General features: G+C 42.5%; 1 protein-coding gene and 1 non-coding gene across 2 annotated transcripts in view; both read right to left on the minus strand.

Annotated features, from left to right (window-relative positions):
- Positions 1-3785: 3785 nt before the first annotated feature.
- TRNAV-GAC (transfer RNA valine (anticodon GAC)) lies at positions 3786-3857 on the minus strand. The gene has a single exon. It is a non-coding gene; the product is annotated as a tRNA-Val (tRNA).
- Positions 3858-4855: 998 nt separating this feature from the next.
- STUM (stum, mechanosensory transduction mediator homolog) overlaps positions 4856-26062 on the minus strand; it is a 60140-nt gene continuing 38933 nt past the window's right edge. Inside the window, exons 2-3 of the mRNA XM_056853648.1 lie at positions 9263-9442; positions 4856-4953 (exon numbers count right to left, since the gene is read on the minus strand). Of these exons, the coding sequence (XP_056709626.1) occupies positions 4913-4953; positions 9263-9442 (221 nt within the window). The 3' untranslated portion in view covers positions 4856-4912. The remainder of the gene's footprint in view (positions 4954-9262; positions 9443-26062) is intronic.

Genomic DNA, 26062 nt, shown 5'->3' on the forward strand with positions numbered 1-26062 from the left:
AGTTACCTGGGATGCAGCAACTATGACCATACTGCGAAATGTTTTTCAGGCTTAATTTTTTTAACAAATCAATTTTTAATATTCCTTACGATGCAATGAGCTACAACCACCCCCCTCTGGTTTGTCACATCCTATACTGTTCAGTGTCTATTGTTCAGTGTGGCACACATGATCAGAAAGGTTTACATTTCAAACTGGGAACAAATTCCCTTGAGTAATTACTTGTAATGCCCCTGATTCTGATGATCTTGTCCACTTGGCTTTAAAGGCAGAGGCAGCAGTTACACAGAATTCCTGACCAGATCAACGCTTGCAAGTGTAAAACTTTTCTCACAGTGGGAAAATGATGGAAGAACTCCTCTGCATCTGAATTTTAATGTAATGACAAGAGCATCTGGCTTCCTTCCTTCCTGATCCCCAGCACTATAACAAAGAAACGTAAATGGCATCTATCATTCAACCAAATTTCTTCTACGTCTCTTTCAACTGTGTAAGATTCTATTTTTAAAAGCCATATTGCTTTAAAACATAAAAGGAAATGTCTATTCTTTGCAGTGAAGATCAAAAAGAAACCAATATTAATGTATTACAGTTGTGACTTTAAACAGCTGGGACATAATCCAGCCACATGTTAAATTCCATTAATCCTATTAAAGCAATTTAATGTTTGGTGCAGACTGCATCCTTTAAGATGCTACTAATATTCTGTTATTCACACACAGTTGTGGGTGTGTGGGTGTGTCAAGGCCCCTATCTTATAAGGGGAAGACCTAGAGATGGTAGTTGAGGCAGCAGGAGGAATGGCACCCCTTCTGATGGCCCTTTCCATATCATGAGGCATCAGCCTCACACCTGCCATGGCTGTAGATGAGCCACTAGGGGAGGGACTGGCTTGGCGGGCCCCTCAGGAAGGCTCAGCTTTGCCCTGGCAACTGCCCATGGCACGGTTGACTGGAAAAGCCCCTTGGGGGTCAGGACAGTTGCCATGAGTGATGGAGGATAGGCTGGAAGGGCCTTTCAGGCTTCTGAGGGAGGAGTAGGAGGAGGGATGGAGCTGAAGGCCCAGTGAGGGCTTACCTGATCCTTCACAGGCATGGATTAAGGATATCCCCTGCACTCACTCCTAGCCCTCTCAGAGAGATGAAGGGCTCAGAGCAACAGCAAGGCAAGGTGCCTGAAACTGTCTCCCAGGGGACCAAATTGACAGGCTGATGGGATGGGGGCCTCAGCACACAGCAAGCCTTTACTCTTCCTTTTGCAATCTCAAGAACTGCCGTAGCTAGTATAGAAAATTTATTTTATTTTACAGTGTTTACAGTCTGCCATTCTCAAGAAGATTCAAGGACGACAACTAGCTGGCTTGCAATATAATTTTACTCAGGAACACCTAGTGGATGTTGTATGCTTTTCTTCCACTCTTCCTCCTAGAAGCTCAGGGCAGCGCTTTATCCTTGGAACAACCCTGCGCAGTAGGGCTGAGAGTGTGTGACTGGTCCAAGGAAACTTCTTGGTAGCATGCAGATTTACTTGCTCCCCGCTAGTGAATTTTGGATTGTATATTTATGTCAAACCTTTCTATGCCGCCTTTCTACCCAACTCAAGGTCCCCAAGGCAGTGACCCTGGGCATATAGGCATACCTAGGGTGGTGTGTAGACTTGATTCAAAGTAAGAGATTGCTCTAGTTGGCCATTTCTTTCCTAGGAGGGATTGCTGAACCATTACACCCTTGCAGTCCCTTCACAGGGCAAACAACAGCCTACCAGGTCCATTTTGGGTCAGGAAAACAGCACAGAGGGGAAAGTTGAAGGCCCCCCCTGCCCTATAGTCTTAACGTGAATGAGGTCCCTGCAGCACTTCAGAACTGAGTTCCCACAGGGAACATGCAGCTACTGTCTTGCTGCAAGTCCTTGTAGCAATCACATTTTACACATCAATGTCTAATTTGGGCTTCAGGTGGCTGTTGGGGGGTGGGGGAAGACTTCCACATATAGTAATTCTTATATGGGAATCCCAACATCTGAACCCCCCTCCTTCTTTATTAACAGCTCTCTTTCCACACCTTGTACCCAAAGTGGCATGAAATCCAAAAATTAAATTTACAAGGAGAAACTAAAGCAGTGATTAAAAACTGCAGTAAGAAATAGGCTGGGCAGTCCCAGTTGTAACAGTCTACCCCTCCACATTGCCAGTTGCTAATGGGTGTGGTGTCTGCCCAGGAAATCAGACCCATCCGTGTAGCAAGTACACTTCAAATATTACCACCCATACATACTGAGTAGCCATGCAGAAGTGTTTGTCAGCAGCCTCTGCATGGTGGACTGCATCATTTGAAATGGCCTCAAGCTATTCTCAGCGCTAAACCGGAGACTCCTGAATTCTTTCAGATAATGCCATAGTTTCCCCCAGATGCCAGCTCAGCAATAAAAATGGGGTGATCCTATTTACTCCCCTGGAATTAGACAAGTGTTTAGTAGCAAACTAATTGCACATTTACAGTGCAATTCTACAGAGTTATATTCTTCTTTCTAAGCCTATCGACTCTAGTAGACTTAGAAAGGTTATCTCTGCTGAAGATTGCACTGTTAATCTGACAAAGACCAGATCTCTGACTGCATAAATTGCAGCTGGGAATAAAAGCTGTCCTTCAATTAGAAACAGATCTTGTTACCTGCTTGGCAAGTGTGAGGAAGAGGTGTCTCAGTTGAGCAGCTGCAGACACTTGACAGAGCAGCTGTGCTTAAGGCCACCAAGGTTTTAATTCCGATACTGCGTTCCATGCAACATGAAATTGCAAGTTGAAGCTTATTATGGATGTGATCATCTACCTCTTTTGCTTGCAATTGAAGGAGACTTTGGGGTCTTGTCATTAGCCCATGAGGTTCCCCTTTATCAATAGGGAAACTTACTGAAGCCAGCCTGTTTGTCTTCTCATGTGGAAGCTAGAGCTGCTGCTGTTTTTGAAACTCCTGAAGCCCAGATACTTGTCAACAAGTTGGGGAAAAAAACAGAATGCGAAAAGTTCTTCTGTAATTCTGGTTAAATTATCAGAACTATTAATGCCAGCCTTTACCTGTAAACTGTCAAGAAACTGAAAATTCTATAGCCCATGGTTTGATAAGGAATGCAAGACTATGAAAAAACTCATATAAATTAAACAATGAAGATTTAGGAAACACTGTCATTCCTTATTACTCTGCAGTCAAAAGAAATCCAGATACTGAAAACAAAGTATAGGGAAGAAAGGCAGCTGACATCATATTAATGGTAAGCCTTTCATGTAATAATTGTCATAGTAGAAATATAAACAAAAATGTGGGCCCGCTTCCTCTTTCATTCCACCTTCCTCCTAAAAATGCAAGATGGCATAAATGCTTCCCCCCTCTCCAACTCAGACAAAACAATTCTATGAGAACATGAGTCTGTGATAGGTCAAGCTCGACTGACAAGCTTCATAGCTGAGGCTGCATTTGAATTCAGGTCTCTCTAGTCCAAATTTAACACACTGTCTTTATAATGACTTACGAAGCATTCTAGAGGGTCAGAGGACTGAGACTGCTCATTAATCACACCCTTGATTAAAAACGAATGAAGGAGCCATGAAGCTGCCCAGGATGCTCCAAGCCTTAGGCCACATGTTCTACCTGAAATGAACACATGAACGTGCCTTATACTGAACCAGACCCTTGGTCCATCAAAGTCAGTATTGTCTACTCAGACTGGCAGCGGCTCTCCAGGGTCTCAGGTCGAGGTCTTTCACATCATCTACTTGCCTCGTCCCTTTAACTGGAGATGCCGGGGATTGAACCTGGGACCTTCTGCATGTCAAGCAGATGCTCTACCACTGAGCCACAGCCCCTTCCCATTATGCTTCGTGGACCTTGTCAACCGAAGCAACTGGGCTTGCAGCAATGACAGCCTCTGACCTAGAGGCATGTGTAAGGGAATGCTGCAAGGAAACTATTTTGCTTCATTTAACCCTTTACAGAAACGTCATGTCACTGGTATGTGTCCACGGAGTGCTTATGTTGTGCCCTCTGCTGCATCTGTGTGCAGGGAAGTGGACAGCAACTACAGTAGTATTGCACACACGCTGGAAAATATAATCTATATATTTCAAGAGCACAGTTATAGTGAATTGGTAAAGTCTCTTTTGGCAGCTGATGAAAGAAAATCTTTATTATCTTTCCCTACTCCCCATAAATACAGTAAGAATGCAACCCCGTAAATCTTGTAAAAGTTGTTCCTCCCCTCCCACCCAAGAACACAACACCATGGAGTGACGGATCTTGGCAAGAGCCAGCTTCTTGCTTCCTGGCAGATAACAGATCAGAACTTCTTTTCAGCATTAAGCTGGCAGGATGCATAAACAGCTGAGCCTGAATTACCTTAAACAATGAAACAGGATTTACAAAAGCAGCAAGCAAAATCTTACGATGGCTGCAGAAACTGATCTTCAACAAGCACCATTAAAAATTGCACACACACACAAAATACATAACACACACACACAGCAGGGAAGGCTACACATTTGAACCTTTCTGCACCCAAGATAATAGTCAAGCAAGGTCTCTTGAAATACAGGTGATCCCATCACATTTGTTTTTACATCCTGTACATGTATCTATAAATACTTCCCCGGCTTCTTTGATAGTCACAGCATGGCTGTTTCTTCAGCAAGCCATAAAAGGAGGTGAAATGTTTCTGGATGGAGAAAATGGCATCTCTAGCTACCAGGTGGCCCCCTTGCATCTATGTCCGATCAACCACCATCTTCCTCAGTGACATCTCTGTTTAGACCAGTGGCTACCTCCTGCTTTTGGAATGGCTTGGCTGCCACAACAGTGTGTTGGTTATGCCAGTCCAAGAATCCATGTGGCAGCACCTCTGGGGTGGGGTGTGCTATAAAAGTGATCAGTGAAGGTCACTCTCCGCTGCTCTGCACCTTCGTTCCGCTGGACAGACAGATGGGGGGGGGGGGGGAGAGAGAGAGAGAGGAGAGAGAGAGAGAGAGAGATTAGACAAAAATGGTATTACTGCCACTGCACTCACTCAGAACTACGATGCTATGTTTTCTGTAGCCACGCAAAATGGAAAGAGATTAAACCATTATTTATTTGCATCATAATTTCAGCAACAAAACAAACAGCCTGCTCCCCCTGAAGTTCTGTAAGATTGCATGAAGCTGGTACGAGAAGTTGCAGAATTGACAGGGAGAGAACTCTCTCACTTATTTTCATAGAGATAACTAAAGCAAGGCCATGGATATTCTGTAATGGTGCTCTGAGTATAGAACTGGGTATCAGCTACCTGCTACCAAATCCCACATCCTAGGAGTCTCAGAATTATTTTTTAATTTGTTTTAAAAAAGAGTTTGGTTAAAATTCAAGGCTGCAAGATAAAAATTTGAATGAGCAGACAGAATCAGGGATTAGGATGGAGGCCGAGAATTTACAGCAATCCAACAGTAGGGTTTCTACGGGTTCTCAAAAAAAACCCCAACCCTGATCTGGATGTAATAAATAAATAAATAAAAACAGACATGATCTTTGGTAATCACCCAGAATAAGGGCTATTGCCAGGTAGGGAATAGAACAAACATTCATTTGTGTTTCATAAGCAGAGCGTCGATTTTAAAGTCCACAGATTGAAAAACACAGAGATGCAGGGCACAATTCTCTTCTCTGACATACATACACTGGTTGTGGATTAAGACCCTCCAGCCCTACCCTGCATTCTGGTTTCCAATTAACTTTGCTTCAAATAGCAGTGCTAAGCTTTGCAAGGAACTGAGAAAAGCATACCTTGTGAAACTTTGTCGATCATTTAGAAGAGGCAAAAGAAGCATGAAAGAGAGAAAAGGGGGAAATGTAACTATCAAGAGTCTTTAAACACATATAGAAGAAACTAAGTAAAAGAAACTAAGTAAAAGCATAGCATATGCGGCTTGGAAATTTTTCTCCTTTAACAGACTATGAAATTTCTTATTGCTAATTTACGACTAACTTTCTACCCGGATGTACTGTGGGAGGATACCACAGTATCTCCCCACAATACATTCGAACATAGATTGGAGAAGAGATGGGACATGCAAGCATACATGCAGGTGGATGCAAACCCCGCTTTAGTCTTCAGGGCAGCCCAAATTCTTATCCCATCCACCTATTGTAATCATCTCATGAACTTTCTGCCTGCTGATGCAATCCTTTCAGTGCCAAACTCCACCCACTCTGTGTCATATGGTCAGAGATGCCATGATGCTGGAACAACCGTAGAGATTATGGAAGTTCCGATTTACGCCTCTCACAAAACCTTACTAGTTAAAATGCACTGGAAGTTAGTTACCCATTGCTGACAAGCAGCTATTTGGCTGGGTGAGCATCAGGCAGGATCCATTTTAGGAGGAAAGCAGCCTGCGAGCCCCTTTCCTCTGCTACAGGGAATTGCAATAAGGGATTTATGGGAGAGGCATGGAGGTAAGGCAAGCCATTTCTGGGGTGGCCAGAATGGTCTCTCTCCCTAGGTGGCAGTGGGAATTTTACCGAGTGGCTCACGTCAGGTACATCCCGGTACTGCCATCCCCAGCTATTCCAGCGGGACCGCTGGAGTAGGAACAACATCAGTCCACACTGGGGTCGGCAGATGTTTGGGATCCTGCCCCAGATGCTGCGCCAATCCTTACAGCTGTTCATAGAGTTAAATAAATAAGTCGTGGCCAGTTACCACCACAACTCTTCTTCTTTTGAATAAGTTGTAGTGTTTTTCTTTGACTTCTGGTTATGATTACTTATCATTAGCTGACCCTCCCAGATAGCCCTGCACCAGCAAATGAACTGCGCAGTGGGCAGGGATAAAACTGCAGATTACAATGAAGTACCTCTTTTGACCAGCACCTCTTAAGAAGTGGTCACCAACATTCAACATGCAAAGTAAGTACTGTTGCTCTAACAATTGCATCTGATGCTTAGCACGTGAAGTAGCCATGCCAACTTTAACCAGGGCTTTTTTTTTTCCCCTCAGAAAAATGAACCATCCAGGTCTAAGGCAAATTGAATTGCTGTGCTCTCCGCTCTTCAGAAATCATGAAATTAGCTTTGACAAGGATCACTGTCTGAGTGGGCAGCTAATTTGACTCATTCCATGACATATGATGGCATCCCCCAGGAGAGACATATGAGTACTGTTCGTTAGACCAAGAAAACTAAAGATCTCTATTTCTGGATTATTTTGCTAGTTACACTGGCTGGCGAGCTAGCTAGCTTCTACTCATGAGGTACAACTTCAGTGTGCTTCCATCTACACATGTGTAAGTTGAGAATAATGTCCGCCACTTGGGGGATCACAATTAATGCTGAAATTCATAAAAGGGATAGCAAGGTGTTTCAGAAAACCCCAGAACAGCAACCTTTTGCCTATATTCCTCTCCTGCCTGATGGAGTGGTTGGAAAGAGGGTAAAATCTTGTGATTCAATAAAAATCATCATTGTAATCGGTTTTGTGTCTTGATTTATGCACGGGGTAGCATAATAGACATTAAAAATACACTATCCACGTGAACCTTTCTTCCAAAAGGCTTAGTCAGTTAAAGTTTCAGTCAAATAACTGGTTCTATTAATTCCTGTGTGTCTTATCAAAAGTTGCTGTCCACCCACCTTTCACATGCAGGGGTGGCAGACCTGTGCTTCAGTGACTCTATGGAAGAACAAACGTGGGCTAGGGCCTCATCAAGTTCTGCTCTGCCAAACACTAAGCAGCTCTGTAATTGCTGACAGGTATAGATTTGGAGCGACAAGTGGACTGAATAATTGCATATAACTAATTACAGCTCACCAATAAATCCTTGAGGGTCAGCAGCCTGCCAGTCATTAACATCCAACCGTGAAAGAACACACAATCCCTGTAAGTCATATCATTTGAGATTCTTGCCCACAAACCAACAAGACAGAAGAACAGGAATAGAGAACCCATGTACACATAGGAAGGTGGGAGATTGAAAACCCACGTGGGTGCTACCCATTTGAACTGAACCAGTGCAAACTTCCAATTGATGCAGAGATGCTGATGATATCTGGAACTGGGGGACTCAAGAATATGAACTTCCAAACGAATTATGATTTCACTTGTTAGTGTTATTTATTATTAATATTATTATTATTTTAAAAGCAACAATAGATTTTAAAAGCTTTCCCTAGATTTTTCACAAGATACTTCCCTGGAGGCAGTTACAGAATCTTCCAAATTATGTGCAGGCAGTTCCTTGATAGCTTGGAGCCTCTCTCTAGCCTTTGGAATACCATATTCACCAGAGTTCGGGAAGGCAACACCCTCTGGCAGTTAATGGCAGGGATCAAGGAACAGTTTGAAGACAGTTCTGCAAAAGTGTGGAACATTTTTAGTGGAAGTTAATTAAACTTGGCATGAAGTTGGAGAACTGGTAGAAACAGTTGCTCTCCAAAGCAAGATCAGGGACTATTTTGCCTGTTTCTGTTATGCTCAGCTTGTATTTTTTAGTACCTATTTTGTTTAGGTTTTGACCTGGCTAGCCTGATCTTGTTAGCTCTCAGAAGCTAAGCAGTGTGGGTGGGGGGACTGGTTAGTTCGTGGATGGGAAGCCACCAAGGAATGCCAGGGTTGTTGTGCAGAGGAAGGCAATGGCAACCCACCTGTTATTCTCTTTGTAGAATTATCAGATGTGGTGAAATTTTTCAGCACTCTGACCCTAAACTTACCTTTCCCAAAAAGAAACTAGTTTTCCTTCACTAAAATACATGGAAACTCTGAAATGAACTTTAGCTGTTGTTTTTTTAATGGCATAATAGGCTTGCAAATGAAAGAGTATTGCCTCTTTGGTACAAGTGTTCAGCAATAACTGAATGAAGACTCAAAGGCGAGCTCCAACCAAAAATATATATATTGTTTTCATTACTTGTTACCATGAGATGTTAGTATTCAGAAGACCATTTTAGGAAGTGAACATAAAAGGGGAAAGGGGTGGTATGAACCAACCTGACGTTGCATCAGACTGGAAAGAAAAGTGGACAGCCAGTGCATCTCATCAAGATGAAAGAATAGAGGAAGAGACAAAGAAACAAACCCCACACTTAGCCACATTTTAGTCTGATCTCACCAACATATGGAATCAAAAGAGAATAACTTGTGGTTGAAAATTAGTTTGGCAGGAATATCAATTGCCATGAACAGACTCGGCTGAATTTCAATAATAAGAAAAGACAGCTGGGAAAAAAACTAATGTTCTGTACTTACTGGCAAGAATGACCATGTCCATCCCCCAAAATATACTCATGATCCATCCAACCATTACAATGGCGGTGAGGATCTGAATCAGCGCTGCAGCAATGTTCAACCAGAAGACGCAGCAAACGTGTCTGTCAGGGAGGTCAGTTCGAGCTCCACACAGTACCGTGAAGGCCGACACAAACGTCCCTATAAAAAGGAAGAGTGCCAGTCAAAAGAATCCTCAGAAGACAAAGAAATACCTCAGGAAGACCTGGGTACAGTAACCTCTCCCCATGACAATTCTTTCCAAGCCCTATGACCACATCACATAGTTTTCACCTTACGTTCCCAATATGCCTAAGTGCTTCCTCGGTGCTTTAAAAAAATCCTCAGTGGTTTTTTAAAAAAAGCTGTTTACATAGAACTTCTAATAATTGTTGACATGCTTAGCAAATTACCCCCATCAATATACTAAGCAACTAAGGAAGTTGCTAACAGATGTAAAATCCAGTACCTGGAAATTCTCAGGTTTCACTGAAGAAAAAGCAAGTTTCTAGCAGTAGAAAGGATGTGAATGAAAAGCTTCAGTACTCCTTTCTGGGAGCATAGGGGTGACACAAATTACCGGTAAGTAGATATACACAATTCAGTTTTCATAATTTATTATAGTCATAAATTCTGTTTTTCATGGGGTAGAAATTTGGGACACCTTTATTTTTTGCGAGTAGGACAATAGTCATACAGTCCATGGCAAGCAAACGCCTGTATTATGAGAATAAAAAATTCAGCACCCAGAATATATCTGCAGTGCCATCTTAACCAGAGTTACGCTCTTCCAAGTCCACTGAAATCAAAGTCCTCAGAAGGGTATAACTCTACTTAGAAAAAGTAGAAAAAGCCTTGTTACTCATTTTGCATTATTTATTTTGCTTCCCACTTTAACTTTTAAAAATATCAATAGAGGAATTGAAGGAACTTAAAAAGCATCAGTTTAAGTAGTCAGTGGCAGTAGGAGCAGAGAATTGTAGCCACCGGAAATATGGAATGTGGAGATGGGCAGGGAATCCTCCATTTGCAACTTTATTTTTTGAATGTTCGACAGTCACACCCCTTTTCCACAAGGGTTGTTTGCCCCAGGTTTGATGCTGTTGGGAAGTGTTTTTCCCTTGCTTCCCCACAGTATTGTGGGGTATTTTTGTATCTCCCAGGTTTTCCCCAACTTTTCACTGCTCTTTCCCAAAGCTTCTTTATTGAAAAGTTTTGGGAAAGCTTGCAGCAAAGCCTGGAGAGCTGCTCTGTAGGCAGGAAATTTTGGATTTTCCCTGCCCCATCCCATCTTTCATTTAAAAAAGTCTAGAAAAAAGGACCTCAGGCAGTTCTCCAAGATGCTGGAAAGTTGCTGCAAGTCAGAGTGGACAATTATGACAATACTAAGCTACATGGTTTCATTAAGTTAATGTTTCTGTCTAAAATCCATTTGAGCTTGTGAAGTAATATTCCTTTAGGATCTCTCCCCCACGCAAAGGAAACAAGAATATATAGATATCAATGTCAACTGTCAGCCTAAGCAAATTTCCCCACGTTTTCAGAGCACACACATACAACTACAAAGAAATATTCTTCCGACATTTTAACCCTATAAGCAAGCAAGTGGGAAAAGCATGTTATTCATGGATCATAGACTTGAAGCAACCAATCACGCATACCACTGTTATCATGGAAACCTTTCGGGGAAAAACCTCAAGGAATACAGTCCTGATCAAATTCCAGAACCTTTCTACACTGTTAGGGTGAAAATAAGAGCAAAATCAGCTCTATGGGTGCTTTACTGCTGCTAAAAGGAGCACACAGTTAATTACCGTATATGTGAAGTTATTATTGTTTTTATTTATTTGAAATACTTCTGGGTTGGCTTTCAAGCCAAACCAATGTGGTATAGTGGTTAAGAGTGTCAGATTAGGACCTGAGACCCAGGTTTGAATTCCTACTCTGCTGTGAAAGCGTGCTGAGTAAACTTGGGTGAATCATACACACAGCCTAACCTACCTCACAGGACTGTTGTGAGGGTAAAATGGAGAAGAGGAGGACAATGTAAGCTACTTTGAGTTGGGGAATCATGGGCATAGGATAAGCACCAAAGTAGGAGATCTTATTGACCACTTTGAAGCCTAAACCCATCCACAGGCTCCCATCAGGCTTTGGTACTAAGATGATGGGACTTCTCCAGGGCTGGTTGAAACAATGAGTACGTCTGCTATGAGCATGTCCTGAACTTGCTGTCCAACTGGCTCCCAGGCTTTCCTTGGTAAGAGGCAGAGAGGTACCTGCAACCCCTTGTCCTGGCTCACTTTCAGTGGCATGATTAACGACAGAGGTTTGACCCACCACAGAGGAAAATAGGTCCAAGTACTGTTCCAGGAGTTGCCACAATTGAGACTATTGTTTTGGTGTGAGGCCTTATTGGGGCACTTCTGGCGGTCCAGTTGTGGTATGCCGTCGCAATGGTATGTCTTCCCTCTCAGGCAGTTCCTCTACAGGTATGAACAGGACAGGTCTCTCCTCCCACAAATGTTCCGCAAATTAACATGCAGACACTCAATTTTTGTGTGGGCTTTGGCCCACCTGTATTTCATAATTTGCTTTCCCCTAAAAGCCAAGGAATAGAAAAGGACCCCTCCAAGGGTTGCCACCTTGAGCCTCCGTGAGAACCAGGTCTCCAGGCTGGACCTCGCTGCCACAGTCATTGGCTCCTTGCCTCCTTCCACCCACCTGTTTCTGTTTCTGAGTGGGATGGGTTAGAGCGGAGGTTGCTGCCGCCACTGGGAGAACACTGGCCATCGGTGCCTTGTCACAGTGCTGCTGTGGCTGCCACAGCCCTCCCTGTTCAGACCCCTGCCCCTGGTACGTTGTTGGGGACGGGCCTTTATTGCCCGGGCTGGTCAAAATTGCCACCTCCCCTTCACCCCTCTCACACTTCCAAATGCATATAGGCCATTTATGCATGGGAGGGTTTGCCTTGTATTTGCCACTCTCTAGATGCACGTTTTTCCCATCCGAATTCTCAATCTGCATGGAGTTGAATTTTAAGAATTTGGATGGCAAAAATGTGCATCTAGAGAGTGGCAAATCCAAGGCTAAACCTCCCATGCATAAATGGCCATAGATGGGATAAACTGCAGATGTTACAGTGGTGAAGTGCTGGGATGGACAGAAACAGCAGGAGGCAATACTGGATGCAGAGCTTGAACACTTGGACAAGGGTAGAAGTCACTCTCCAAACATGCTACAGAATGGACTAAAACATTGGTGGGAGGAACTGTGCTGTCACAGACCACTGTAAATCTTTTGCAAACTCAAATCATGCAGCTTTCAAGTTCGGCACAGCATCTAAAGACTCCTCCCCCACCCCCCTTTACTGCTGTTGCTTTTACTTCCAACTCCCACTTTCTCCCAAAGCCTCTTGAAGTTAGAGAAACAGTTCAAAAGAGCTGCAGAGAAATGCAGTGAGTAGGAGCTGCTGGGGCTATGGAAAGTAACCCTACTTTGAAATAAGGAGGGGGTGAATTTCCTTTAGTGTGAGAATTCTTTTGCCTTCCCCAACGGTATAGCTCATCCAATGAATAAAATTAACAGCTGTCGAAGACTGAGGATGAGGGCTTCCATTCTGCAAGGGTTAATCAGCTGGCCCCATGTAGTCAAGCCTCGTGAAGCAAGAAAAGTAGGGTCTGTTGTCACTCTAGGATTGTCCACAGACATTATTCTTCGTTATTCTTCTGGGCAGAAATGATGCCCCACATTGTGTATTTGTAAAGAAATTCCTTATTACTAGTTTCCCTCCCTTACAATGCAATATAGGATCCCCTGCAAAGTCAAAAATGTAGCTTCTCAGAGCAATTTCCCCCCTGTGTACTCACTGAATATATAGCACACATCTGTGCATGCCATAAATACTACATACATGCATATGCATTTCTGATACAGGCATTGAACTACATTTGTGGCATAATCTATGTTTGGAAAATCTTTTAATGAAATTAGCACCCCAAACTGTCACATTTTGCGCTCCCTGCTGCTCACTACTTCAGTACTTATCCAACAGGATGCTTGACTCTGGACCAACAGCCGATGCAACAATCCCAGTTACAATAATACTGCTGGCGTGCAATATAAATCCATAATTGCTATTAAGCCAAGGAATGGAAAGCAAACACGAGATGTAATAAATTCTAAATATAAAGAAATACATCCAAGCTCGAGAGTGCGTAACTATCCAAACTTCTTTCATCTTCACTTCTTCCCCTGTTCATTTCATTTTACGCATTTAGAACTGACCAGGGAAAAGATATCAAGTTCAATGCTCCCATCATTCTTATGACCCAACCACCGATCTCTGGCACATCAATCAGAAATCTAAGCGGTCACTAGTTATAAAAGGATACCACAGATGTTCTCCTGGGAGAATGACTATACAGGACTCTGCACAGCCAGGGTTAAAGGTATATTTCCCAATAAATGCAATCTGTTCCGATTATTATTTTTTCTTTGATTCTTGTAGGTTATCCGGACTGTGTAACCGTGGTCTTGGTATTTTCTTTCCTGACGTTTCGCCAGCAGCTGTGGCAGGCATCTTCAGAGGAGTAACACTGAAGGACAGTGTTACTCCTCTGAAGATGCCTGCCACAGCTGCTGGCGAAACGTCAGGAAAGAAAATACCAAGACCACGGTTACACAGCCTGGATAACCTACAAGAACCGATATTATTTTTTCCTCTGAACAATTTATACATTCCCTCCTTTCTTTCCATTCAGGTCCACTCTGGAATGCAAAGAGACAATTCCTTTTCCTCCAAGAGTTCATATGTTTCAGACCTGAATTTTGTGGGATGTGTCCCAGGATATTCCAAGACCAGATGTTGCAGTCCACACCTCATTCTGTGTCGGGCCTGTTTGGTTCATTTCTAAGCTCTACTGTAAAGGAAGTCAGTACCTCATATTAAAAAGGTAGTATTGTACCAATAAAGTTATAGACAAGGAGCATTACTACTTTAAACAGCAGGCGAAGGTGCTTCTTTGTAAGCAGATCCAGACATAGGAATGCAGAAAATTTTAATAAGCAAGGCACAGGCAGAACTACCAACAGGTACCACCAGTCTGCTATTTCAGCTGGCAAGATGGAGCACCTTCCTTCCCACAGGCAAATTTACTGAAGAGAGAGCAGCCTCAACCTGTCACTTCAAATATCAGAACCCCCTGAAGAAATAGAGAAAGCAGTATATAGTTTATAGATATGTAAATATAACGATAAATAGCATCCTTGCTTTGTTAGCTACTTAGAAAGCAATCTAATTGTTCAAGTAAAAGTCAACATGAATAAGATACACCTCTGAAAACCATCCACAACTGACTACTTAGAGCACATTCCTGGGGGAAGGGGAGCAAAGCTCCATAGGAGCCAGTGTGACCCCATGCCGTCATAAGTGCCCATTTAACCAGGGATAACAGGCACTTATGACATACTAAGTGGCACACACAATGCCCGGAGCGGTGTGCCAGAACCTAAATCCCAGAATCAGCAGGCAGCGCTGGCATTGGGGGGGGGGGAGCGTTCCTAGGTGTTCCAAGGGCCAGTGCTGATGTCTGTCAGCTTCCTAATCCCTTTCGCCCAGAAATGCCCCTTTGAGCTGCAGCATGGCTGCGGCACCTTTTTCGGTGGCACAGCCTTGCTGTTTGCAGTGGGCATTTCTCCCCTTTTTTTTCTTTGTAAAAAAGCCTTTTTTCTCTCTGTGGCAGCCGGGAAGCCTCTGAGGAGACGTAGTGGCGCAGCCGCTGTAGATCTACCCCCCACCCCAAGGAATGGGCTGCCCGTGGCATTTGCAGTTTGCTGACATTTGTAATGGCTTATCCATAGTGTTTTATATTTAACATCTGGCATTTCATTAATGGTATCTGAAACAATGAAAACATTTGCCATTCTCCAAATAACATCTGAAAGTACTATATACTCAAAATTTGATACTAGTATTCCATTATCAATAACTGATGGAACTTAGTTCTAAAAAGTAAGTCCTGCAACTCAAGCATCTCTGGAAAAACTATGCTATTGGAAGCCCTGACTCAAGATATCAGGTTAACATGTAGAAACGACAGTTGTGATTGCCACAAAAGCAATCTGTACATGCTCATGGAGACAATTTTCCCCATTAATAATTTAAATATTACTGGTTTGAAACTGAGTTTTGAAAACTGGTTCCAGGCTGGGGCACGAGTATACACTGGCTCTTACTAAGCCCTGGCACTTCATGTTAATCGATACTTGAAATTCCTATTTAGAATAAACACTAGTTTAAAATTCAAATTATTGGGTACCGGTAGTTCAAATTTTATATTCAAAATTCAGTATTTAAATCCTAGAGTGGTATTGGTTACCAAGGAAACCACTAGTTTAAAAATACAGGAAAAACAGTTTTAAGATCATGCATTGATCTGAATTGTGCCTGTGTCCCTGGATAAATTTAAACCTTTAACCGATCTCACTGCATTTTGGAGATTAGCACATACAAATTTCAAAGACATAAAGGTTTCAATATATTGTTTCAGCTCTCACTCCTCCTTTAATAAGCATATACAAGGGGAAATTTCTCCTACCATTGTTTTGTAGTAGAAGGATCTGTCTTTTTGCTTCCTATCTTATATACAAGCTGCTGTTTAAAACTGGTGACCATCCACTTGGCCAGAAAAAAAAACTAGCCAAGAGAAAGTACAAAATAAGTCACTGATTATCTTCATTCTGCAGGTTCTAGTCAGCTAACATGACACATAAGAAATTAGAAAAACACACAATGAAACCACTTCCAAGTGGAAGGAGCCAAACTCAACAATCAGCAGACACATGGTGCAATTCTTGCCAGACTGTATCCTTTCAGACAGCCTAGGAGTCTACATATGTAAAAGTACCCATATACGCACCCTCCCTGCATATAGACCACTAGCACATCAGGAAGTAGCTTGACTAGATTACTTCTCACAACATACTAATTTTCATAGCGAGAGCCAGTGTTGTACAGTGATCTAAGTGTTGGTCTATAACCTAAGACACCACCATGATACTATCCTGTGTGGAGAGGGATTTTAATATGAATGGCAACTCAAGCACACGCAATCCCTCACCTGCAATCTGAAGGGGAACAGGCCTGAAGGGGTTCGCCATTTGACTCTGCTCACTGCGCAGCTCAGTGCTAACATTATAGCTCTACCACCTGTTAGAAATTCTTTGGAAGATGAGTTAGCAAGAAGGAAGTGAGCTGAGATCCCATCTCTAGGCTGTGAGATGCAAGGGAGTTTGCTCACACGTGTCTTATCTGTTTGCTGAACGTACCTTATGTTCCACTGAGGGATGAAAACATTTCTGAATTGACATATTCTTCTTAAAATAAGAATAAGAGCTTACTCGAAAAAAGCTCAAGGTAGCTAACCAAATTCCTCACCAACAGGCAAAGACAATACATTAAAAATCAATACAGTTACAAAATGACACCCAAGAAGATAATCATAACAAATGTCATCAGACATCAGTGGACTAATTAATGATAAAAGTTTGTCAAATTAAAAAATCAATTAAGAGCTCTGCAAGACTTGCATATTCATCTCAAAGCTATCAGGGGAAATGCCTTTATTATCTCCTCTGGCAAGTCATTCCAAAGTACTGAAACTGAGACTAAAAAATTCCTGAGTATGAGCCACAGAGGATCTTAGAGTCTTGACAGAGAGTACAAGGTGGAACTTGTCAGCTCGCAGGCTCATATAGGGAGAGAGATATAGGAATATTTCCTTTAATTACAACTTATTCTTCGTCACTTATGGCTAGGAAAGCTTGCTGTAATCTTGTCCTCACTGTTTCATTACCAGCATATCAGTTATATGCACCAACAAAGGTGGACAGAGAAACCTACAATACTACTATGACTACAATGTTGTGCTTTTATTAGCTGATAGCTGTTTGGTAATGAGAAATCCCCACTCTATCACACTGAAGACTGAAGATTGCTCCTCTGTATGATTTCTCTCAGCCACACTGGAGACTTGTATAAAGTACGAAATACAGCTTCAGGAATAAGCAAACACATTGGCTTTAAAAAACTTCTTATGCATTAATGGTCTGCTCCACATTTTATCCTCAGCATCAGAAGAAATCAGATAAATAGTTTTCAAGGAACTGACAGTCAATGCTGGATAAGTAATCCAAATGCCACAGTGCTGCTTTCATATAAAACATGGTTGCAATCTCAGAGTCTAGCTATACAAAAACAGGCCACGAACTAGATACAGAGAAAGGAAAAAGGATGAGAGGGAAATACACACACACACACACACACACACACACACACACACACACACCTGGGCAGATATGACTGATCCCAGGTGTTTATTCTGAAATAGCTTTCCGGAATTTTGTTTGGTATAAATCTAGATGTGTTTCTTAATAACATCAGTCAAATATAAACAAAGTAAAAAAAATTGGACTGAAGCCTTACCCTCTGCCCCACTGGAGTCTCACATACATATACACTGAATGAAAACATGTAGCATTCCTCTTTCTGCAGTCTCCGTGCCTATGTCCCTTCAAAAAGCAGATATGGATAGTTATTCTTTAGTTTTCCATAAAGTTAAGCATTCCTCCACTGACGTCTGCAAACATATACTGAAATAGAGGGGAATAACTCAGTGCATCCACATGTCATTGGAGCGCCCTTCTATTTATACTAGTCTATTTATATGTGCATTTAACTCCTCCACAACTAATAGAATTTCGTATGGCAGAACCCTTCATGCATACACAGATTATGGTACATTGCAAAATGTCGTGCACAGATTAAAATACTAACATTACCGACACCAGACTGTATCTAATTCGGCTCTCTTTCCCACAGCAACTGTTCCCCCCATTCCTGCCATCAGCTTTCTATAACAAAGTTTACCTTGGTAAGAAAAAAAAGCAAGCAGTCACAAGGAAGGGAAGGATGCTAGTGAATGGCTATAAAGATAACACCAAAAGCAGAACCTTTCAGCATATTTTAGTGCAATAAAGGGAGTCTCCAAATTGCCTACTCTTGCTGTTAGACACTGGAAGACCATTGCCCAACTGTCCAGAAGAAGCAAAATAGAGCACTGCTTTGGGTATTCTGAGTTGGGCCTTAAACATCAGGGATGCACACCACTTTATGATGATGGAGGAGCTAAGGTGGGAACCAGGGAAAACTCAGCCCCCAGTTCAGGATAGATCAGAGAGAAACCTCTCCCCCAGCTGTGGGGGTAAAAAACGTAGCACACTCTTTGGAAGCATGCAAGCCAAGGACCGGGGAACATGGAAAAATGAAGTCTGCCTCTGTTTCCAAGTTCCAGCTTTGCTTATGTCCATTCCTTGGAATGGAATGCCAAGGTAAAACCTGTGATTTGTACAACATAGGGCCAAACTAGATATTACGGCATCCTTGTGGCCCCCATTTTACGGTCATCCTGATCAGGCCCACAGCATGGGAGGCTGAGGCTCTCTTGTCCATCCCCACACACACAGCTTATCAAGTGCTGAAACAGTTGTGGGGGGGGGGTGAAAGGACGTAGCATTTTTAAATGTCTTTAAAATGGCAGCAGTGGCCTCATGGCAGCCACAATGACATTGTCATATCTAGGCTGTTCCTTAGTTAGCTTCATGTTTTTTTCTTAGTTCTGTAACACCTCTGTAATGTACTGAACTGACATCATTTTACAGTGCTTCTGTGCTCTTGGTGAATAGAGATGTGCGTTAATAAACAAACAAACAAACAAACATCATTGGTTCTTGTAGGTTATCCGGGCTGTGTAACCGTGGTCTTGGAATTTTCTTTCCTGATGTTTCGCCAGCAACTGTGGCAGGCATCTTCAGAGTAGTAACACTGAAGGACAGTGTCTCTCAGTGTCAAGGGTGTAGGAAGAGTAATATATAGTCAGAAAGGGGTTGGGTTTGAGCTGAGAATTGTCCTGCAAAAGTATTGTCCTGTAAGTATCAAGATAATGTGCTAATGAGGGTATGGTATGTTAATATGGAACCATTGTATCCTGAAGTGATCTGTTAATGTGTGTAATCCAAAGCTAATCTGTATGGCTATTGTTGAATGCTGTCTTTGTCTGGAGGTTTTTCAGGGCAGGAAGCCAAGCCTTATTCATTCTTAAACTCTCCTCTTTTCTGTTAAAGTTGTGCTGATGTTTATGAATTTCAATGGCTTCTCTGTGCAATCTGACAAAATAGTTGGTAGAATTGTCCAGTCTTTCAGTGTCTTGGAATAAGACCCTGTGTCCTGTTTGTGTCAGTCCATGTTCAGCCACTGCTGATTTCTCAGGTTGGCCAAGTCTGCAGTATCTTTCATGTTCTTTTATCCTTGTTTGTATGCTGCGTTTTGTGGTCCCGATGTAAACTTCTCCACAGCTGCAAGGTATACGATATACTCCTGCAGAGGTGAGGGGGTCTCTTTTGTCTTTTGCTGATCGTAGCATTTGTTGTATTTTCTTGGTGGGTTTAAACTCTGACCGTGAAAGCCTTCGACAAAACAAACATCATTCCCCCCCTTCTAAAGATCTCAGACTATATTCAAAAGATCTCATCCAGGATGCCTAGCCGCTTTCCAAGCATTGACCAAAAAGTCAGTTAGCAGGTAGGGGTGGAGGGGTAAGTGTAACAGATCACAAGCACACACATAGCCTCTATCTGCACCTCAAACTACGGATAGTAGAAGAACAGAGCAGTAGTAGAAAAGGGCAAGAGTCCAGTAGCACCTTAAAGACTAACAAAAAATTTTCTGGTAGAGTATGAGCTGTGGCTCACGAAAGCTCATACCCTACCAGAAAATATTTTTGTTAGTCTTTAAGGTGCTACTGGATTCTTGCCCTTTTCTATTACTGCAGACAGACTAACACGGCTACCCACTGTGAACAGAGCAGTGTTTCAGTAGTGGCAACCTACCTGAGGTAAAGAAGAAAGGGGAAGGCTGGGGAAGCCAAAGCCCTCTCACACAATGTAGACCCCCTGACACCTCTTGGATACTCTTGGGCAAGGAGAGAGGGGTGTAGGTAATCAAAGGGACAGTTGTGCAGTGGGGAACCTGTAAGGACTTGTGGGGGGACCTTACGCTCCCATGTATCCCTCACCCCACACTATTTCCTCTTTTCATCCTCCTGGCAGCCCCCATATCCTCAACTTGCCTTGCTTTCTTTTCTCTTTTCCACCCACCCACCCACCCACCAAGCTTTTATCTGCCCCCCTTTTAAGCTATATGTATTATTTATTTACCTCATTTTTACCCTGCCTTTCTTCACAATGGGAACCCAAAGCAGCTTACATCATTCTTCTCTCCTCCGTTTTACCTTCACAACTACACTATGAGGTAAGGCTGAGAGCGTGAGATTGGCTCATGGTCACCCAGCAAGAACCATGGCAGTAGGAATTTGAACTGGGATCTCCCATCTTCTAGTATGTCACCCTAACCCCTAGCTCAGTTTTTAAGCATATCAAGTAATGGTCAGTTCCTTCATGAGAACTTCTCAACAGCCCCTCTGGATTATCATCAGCCATCTAAATGTCTCTGTTGCATGAAACTAACCGCTCAGATATTTTATGGCTGACAGCCCATCAGAGAGTCATAGAATCCCAAAATGTCTGTCTTACCACAACTCACCACTGGTAAAATTTCCCTCTTTCTGCTCTACCCTTTTCTTACAGCTCACAGGACTGAACATTCCCACTGCCCCCCTCTACGTGCTCACAGATTCTGGCTCAGATACAGACTATAAACAATACACAAATAATTGTCCAATTTCAAAAGGATGTTCATTGGCACCAAAGTTCTGTAATTAGCTTTTTGAACAGTTTCACCTGTATGACATTCTCCAGGGTGGCATCTTGTAATTAATGGTTAGAGTTACTACCAGTGGGGTCCCACAGAGTTCCATCTTGTCCTTCCTTTCACACAATATGTTCAGGATACAGTACTGCTAGGGAAATCATGCAAATGGTACATTCTTCTATCTTTTTAATCAGACACAGGATCTGAAATCTCAGTACTTGTTCAATGCCTCAACATGATGGCGCATTTCAAGTTGCCACCTCAAGCCCTAATGTCACATGTCCCCCAGGGACCTCCCTGGGCTGGGTGGAGAAGTGTGTTCTAAAGTTCTGCACTTGCCAGGCATGTGGGCCCAATTCAGACTGGGACCATGACATGAAGACAGAGGGGCCTGAAAGTGCAAAGAGATGGGATATCTTCTCCTCCCATATCATTTCTTGGGTATTTCTTGGGTATTTTCTGGCCAGCAAACCCACTTTGGTTACAATCTTTCAAGAAAGACTGTACCAAACTAGTTTTTGGGACAACTGACAACAGAGCTGGGAAAACCTCCAATGGGAAAGCCCCCCAAAAAACTGTTGTAGTGGGGGTGGGGAATAGGCTGAAAGAAACCCTCTGGGTGAAAGTAGACCTGAACAGCACCACAGACCACTACTAACGGGCATTTTATCCTGGTCATAGTTCTTTAGGTCCCTCTTTCCTTCCCACCCACTGAAATACATATATTCACAAGATAAATAATTGTAAGATGTACTAAAAACTTAACAAGAAGTAAGAACAAAGCCAGGCAACTTACATGCAAAACAGAGAACAAAACACAAATAAAGGAAATAGGTCAGAAACACAAAAAGCACACACACACACACACACACACAGAGAGAGAGAGAGAGAGAGAGAGAGAGAGAGAGAGAGAGAGAGAGAGAGAGAGAGAAGAAAGAAAGAAAGAAAGAAAGAAAGAAAGGAAGAAAGAAAGAAAGAAAGAAAGAAAGAAAGAAAGAAAGAAAGAAAGAAAGAAAGAAAGAAAGAAAGAAAGAAAGAAAGAAAGAGACATAACCAAAAAACAAGAGTCACAGCCCAGGACTAATTCTGGGTCAATATAATGCCAATATGAAAACAAGCAACCGATTGCGTTAGCGTATATTGTCCTGAAGATTTCTTCTTTGGATTAAAAACAAACACATGTTAACCTTCATCATGGTTCAGTTCTTTTGTCACATATCTGACTTTTATCAGTAGTACCAAATATTCTATAAATGTTCATAAAATAATCTGTTTTATGTTCTTGGAATAATTTTAAATTTGCTTGAATAAACAGACAGTGAGATAGGCTCCCAGTTTCACCGCTATACATGCTAAAAGTTAGCTTCAGGTTTTGTGCTAAAGCTGGGCAGACTCCGATTCAAATCCCCACTCTGTTCTGAAGGCAGACTGTATTACCTTGAACACATGAAGCTGTCTTATACTGAATCAGACCCTTGGTCCATCAAGTCAGTGTTGCCTACTCAGACCGGCAGCAGCTCTCCAGGGTCTCAGGCGGAGGTCTTTCACATCACCTACTTGCCTAGTCCCTTTAACTGGAGATGCCGGGGATTGAACCTGGGACCTTCTGCATGCCAGGTAGATGCTCTACCACTGAGCCACAGCCCCTCACCTTGGGAGACCGCTCCCCTAACCTGACTCAAAGAACTGTTGTGAAGGACAGATGTATGCTTCTCTAGAGGAAGGGCTGGATAAAAAGTCAAAAATAGATACACGTAACATAAAATAAATAAAATAAAATATGAATGACTCCTCTTCATTCTCCAACATAAGAAAATCCACACAGTCAGCTTGCCTAGGGTATTTGGGGAGAGGGCATGAAAAAGTTTGAGAACACCTGTTTTTTTTTATGCCTGTGTACAGCCTCTAGTATTTAGCACATTAGGCCCTTTATTTTATTGGATTTTTATCCTGTCCTCCTCCACCAAGGTGGGGCTCAGGGCGGCTTACAATATAGCAACTATAAATACAATTTCATACAAATTAGTATAGTGTATAATATAAAATACTCTTAAGGCACTGCTTCTCCACCATCTGGTAGGACTAGAATTAAAACGTGATATAGCACAAAATATAGCACGAAATCTCCCTTTGTGATGTCACAATTCCTATCTCCAAAGGTTATGGCCTAAGTACGTTTATTTTAACCAAAAGCTGGCTCCCTGACTGTTCACAGATTATTATTATTTTTAATACAAATGCCAATTAAAACATAACACAAAGGGTCTTTGCAGAGGAGATTCTCAGCTGAGCTAGATTCAGGCAGGATGGAGGAGCTAGATTCAGGGAGTTGTAAGGAGGAGAAATTTCCACTGAAATTGCTTAAATAATGTAAGTGGGTTCTCATTAGTGGAATTACAAAAGCAAAAATGGCTATTGTTGCAATTCACCATGATGTCTGAATGGAAGTAGGGGGGAATCAGCAGAAATAACCAGCCTCTTTAAGAGAACGTAGCCCCTCTTAAGAAAATGCAAGTTCTCTTAAGTTTTTGTGATACAGACTGAGTTATCTATGTACGTACAAGATTAGCTGAGGCAGAATGTGGATATGCATGTTTATCTCACTGAACATACTGTAATGTAGATGGACGATATACACATTGATATAAAAAAATTGCTACAATTAGCTAACCAAGTGCTAGTACATCATATTGAAAAATGGTTAGCCTAGCTGCCTTTGTACTGGGGTACACATTCCCTTTTTCCATTTATCCAAACACAGACAAACAGATTTGTCCCCTTTCACAAATAATTGTAAAAAGAAATCACTGAAGGGGGATTCACAGGGAGTCACAGATGACTCCTATACCCCCCTTCCCATTTCTCAACATTACATTTCATAGCTGAGGGACACACAGATATACCTAGTAGGATACAGTATGATAATTAACTGCCTACCATACTGCTCAAATATGGTCTCTCAGGAACAATCCAGCAGTGATTTAAGGGCCATATTTGACTATTAAATAACATGCATGTTTAACTGCATTTCCTTATATTATTCATGATTAGAATGGGGCAGTTTCCTCACATACAACGCCCACCAAAATGAACAGCTTTTATGGGCTTCATAATTTCAACACAGCTTCACTTATTACATTAGATGCAGCATCCCAAAACAACACACACACACACACAAGTATTTTTAGCCAGCTCTGCTACAGAGAATATCTAATTGCAGGCCTTGCTGCTGTCATTTAAATGGGGGAAAAACTAACTGCAGTCATGAAAAGTTACTTTAATTTTTATGCATTCTTTGTTCTACAAGAAAAAACAGTTCGTTCCAGAAGAAAGTCTGTGATAACTGGCATACTGCAATCTTTTCACCAATGCTATGGTCTTGACTCTGGCATAGATTGGAACAAGGTCAGCAGAACTTAAGACACCAAGGAAAATTATGTATTACAACTTGCCTCAGTACAGCTTACATAGCACCATGGCAAATCTAAGGTTCACACAGACAAGTTTAATGCATGCATGCCTTTATGACAGCTTAGTTTTTGTGGGATACTCTGAAAGTCTCCATTCAAAGGCAACAGAACTATATCCAGAGATACATTGCTACAGGAAGAGGGGGGGAAACCCACACAGATTTTTTAATAGGCTGGAGGATGTGTGCTAAGATCGCTATTACCTAAATCAGTCCCCGTGTCAGAGCTAGCACATGCAGAGAGACCTGCACACAAAGAACCATGACACGAGTGTACAGACAAAAATACATGAATTCTAATCTGGCCCAACAATCCCATTTAGCAAGACCAACTGGAAGTGAGACAAGCAAGTAACTTTATTGCCCTGTCCAAGATACAGAAAAAGCAAAAATATGGAAAACCAGTCATTCTTTTGCTTTCTATTGCAAAAGTACTCTAGCAGTTTGTATACAGCAATCCAATAAAATCATATATGTTTCTAAAAACTAATGTCAAATTAATGTAACTGTCGTGAGTCAGCCTGAACTCTCCTCGGAAGAAGAGGTGGAAGGTGTGGCAGAGCAGGGTGATGCACCTGTGGAAGTTTTACCAGGGCGACTGGACCATAGCTCTGAGCCCGCAAAGACGACAGATGCAGAAGAAGGTGGTGCATATTGGCAAGGAGCAGAGGAACAGAGAAGTTTATCACCTCCAGCCCAGTTAGCTGGCAAAGATCAAAGGTTCGGCTCAGTTTGCAGGAGAGACGTCGAAGCGCGAGATTACAAGCACTTGTTCGTAAGTGTTTACAAGAACTGACACCAGCGAGTAATGCAGAACAGCTGGCCCTGGAAGGGAGTGCTGAGCAACAGCCATAAATCTTGGGCTGTCAAGTCATTCAGTGTGGGAACAACTTTGCTAATTAATACAAGCTCTGCTGCTCGTGCTGAGATCTCTGTGCACAGTATTGTCTTGCTTAGGTGCCAGCTACCCGCTCTCGCCCTTCCAGCATCCCTGCAGAACCTGGGAGGACCTAGCCTAGACTTTGAAGGAAAGGAACTCGTGCTGGTGAGTGAACCTGTTCCTTGTTTAGAGTGCTGCCTTGGTTATGCACTCAGTCTGCCCACAATACCGGGAAGAGTAAACCGTAACAGGCTCTGCTCCCCCCAGTACCCTCCATTGCCAGGAGTGGGGTCATAGGCCAAGCACCTCAGCCTGGTCCCTGCCTGTACACAACAGTAACTATGGGAAAGACTGGCTGGCAGTAAGGCAGACTGGCAACAGACAGGGAATGGGGAAGCTTAGGTCCACAAAGAAGCCCAAAGGAGAGAAGGAAAATTCTATGCTGCCTGTCCTGAAGAGGAGGGTAAAATATTTTCAAGACCATGATGCTGGAAGAAGGTCTTGGGGGGAATCCAGTGGTCTCAGCACTGGGCAAGGGTCTGTGGGGAGGGAATTGAGTGATTTCAGCAACAGAAAAAGGTCCCAGGAAAGAATCCAGTAATTTCA

Source organism: Euleptes europaea, chromosome 7 (assembly GCF_029931775.1).
Source record: "Euleptes europaea isolate rEulEur1 chromosome 7, rEulEur1.hap1, whole genome shotgun sequence".
Classification (NCBI taxonomy): Eukaryota; Metazoa; Chordata; class Lepidosauria; order Squamata; family Sphaerodactylidae; genus Euleptes; species Euleptes europaea.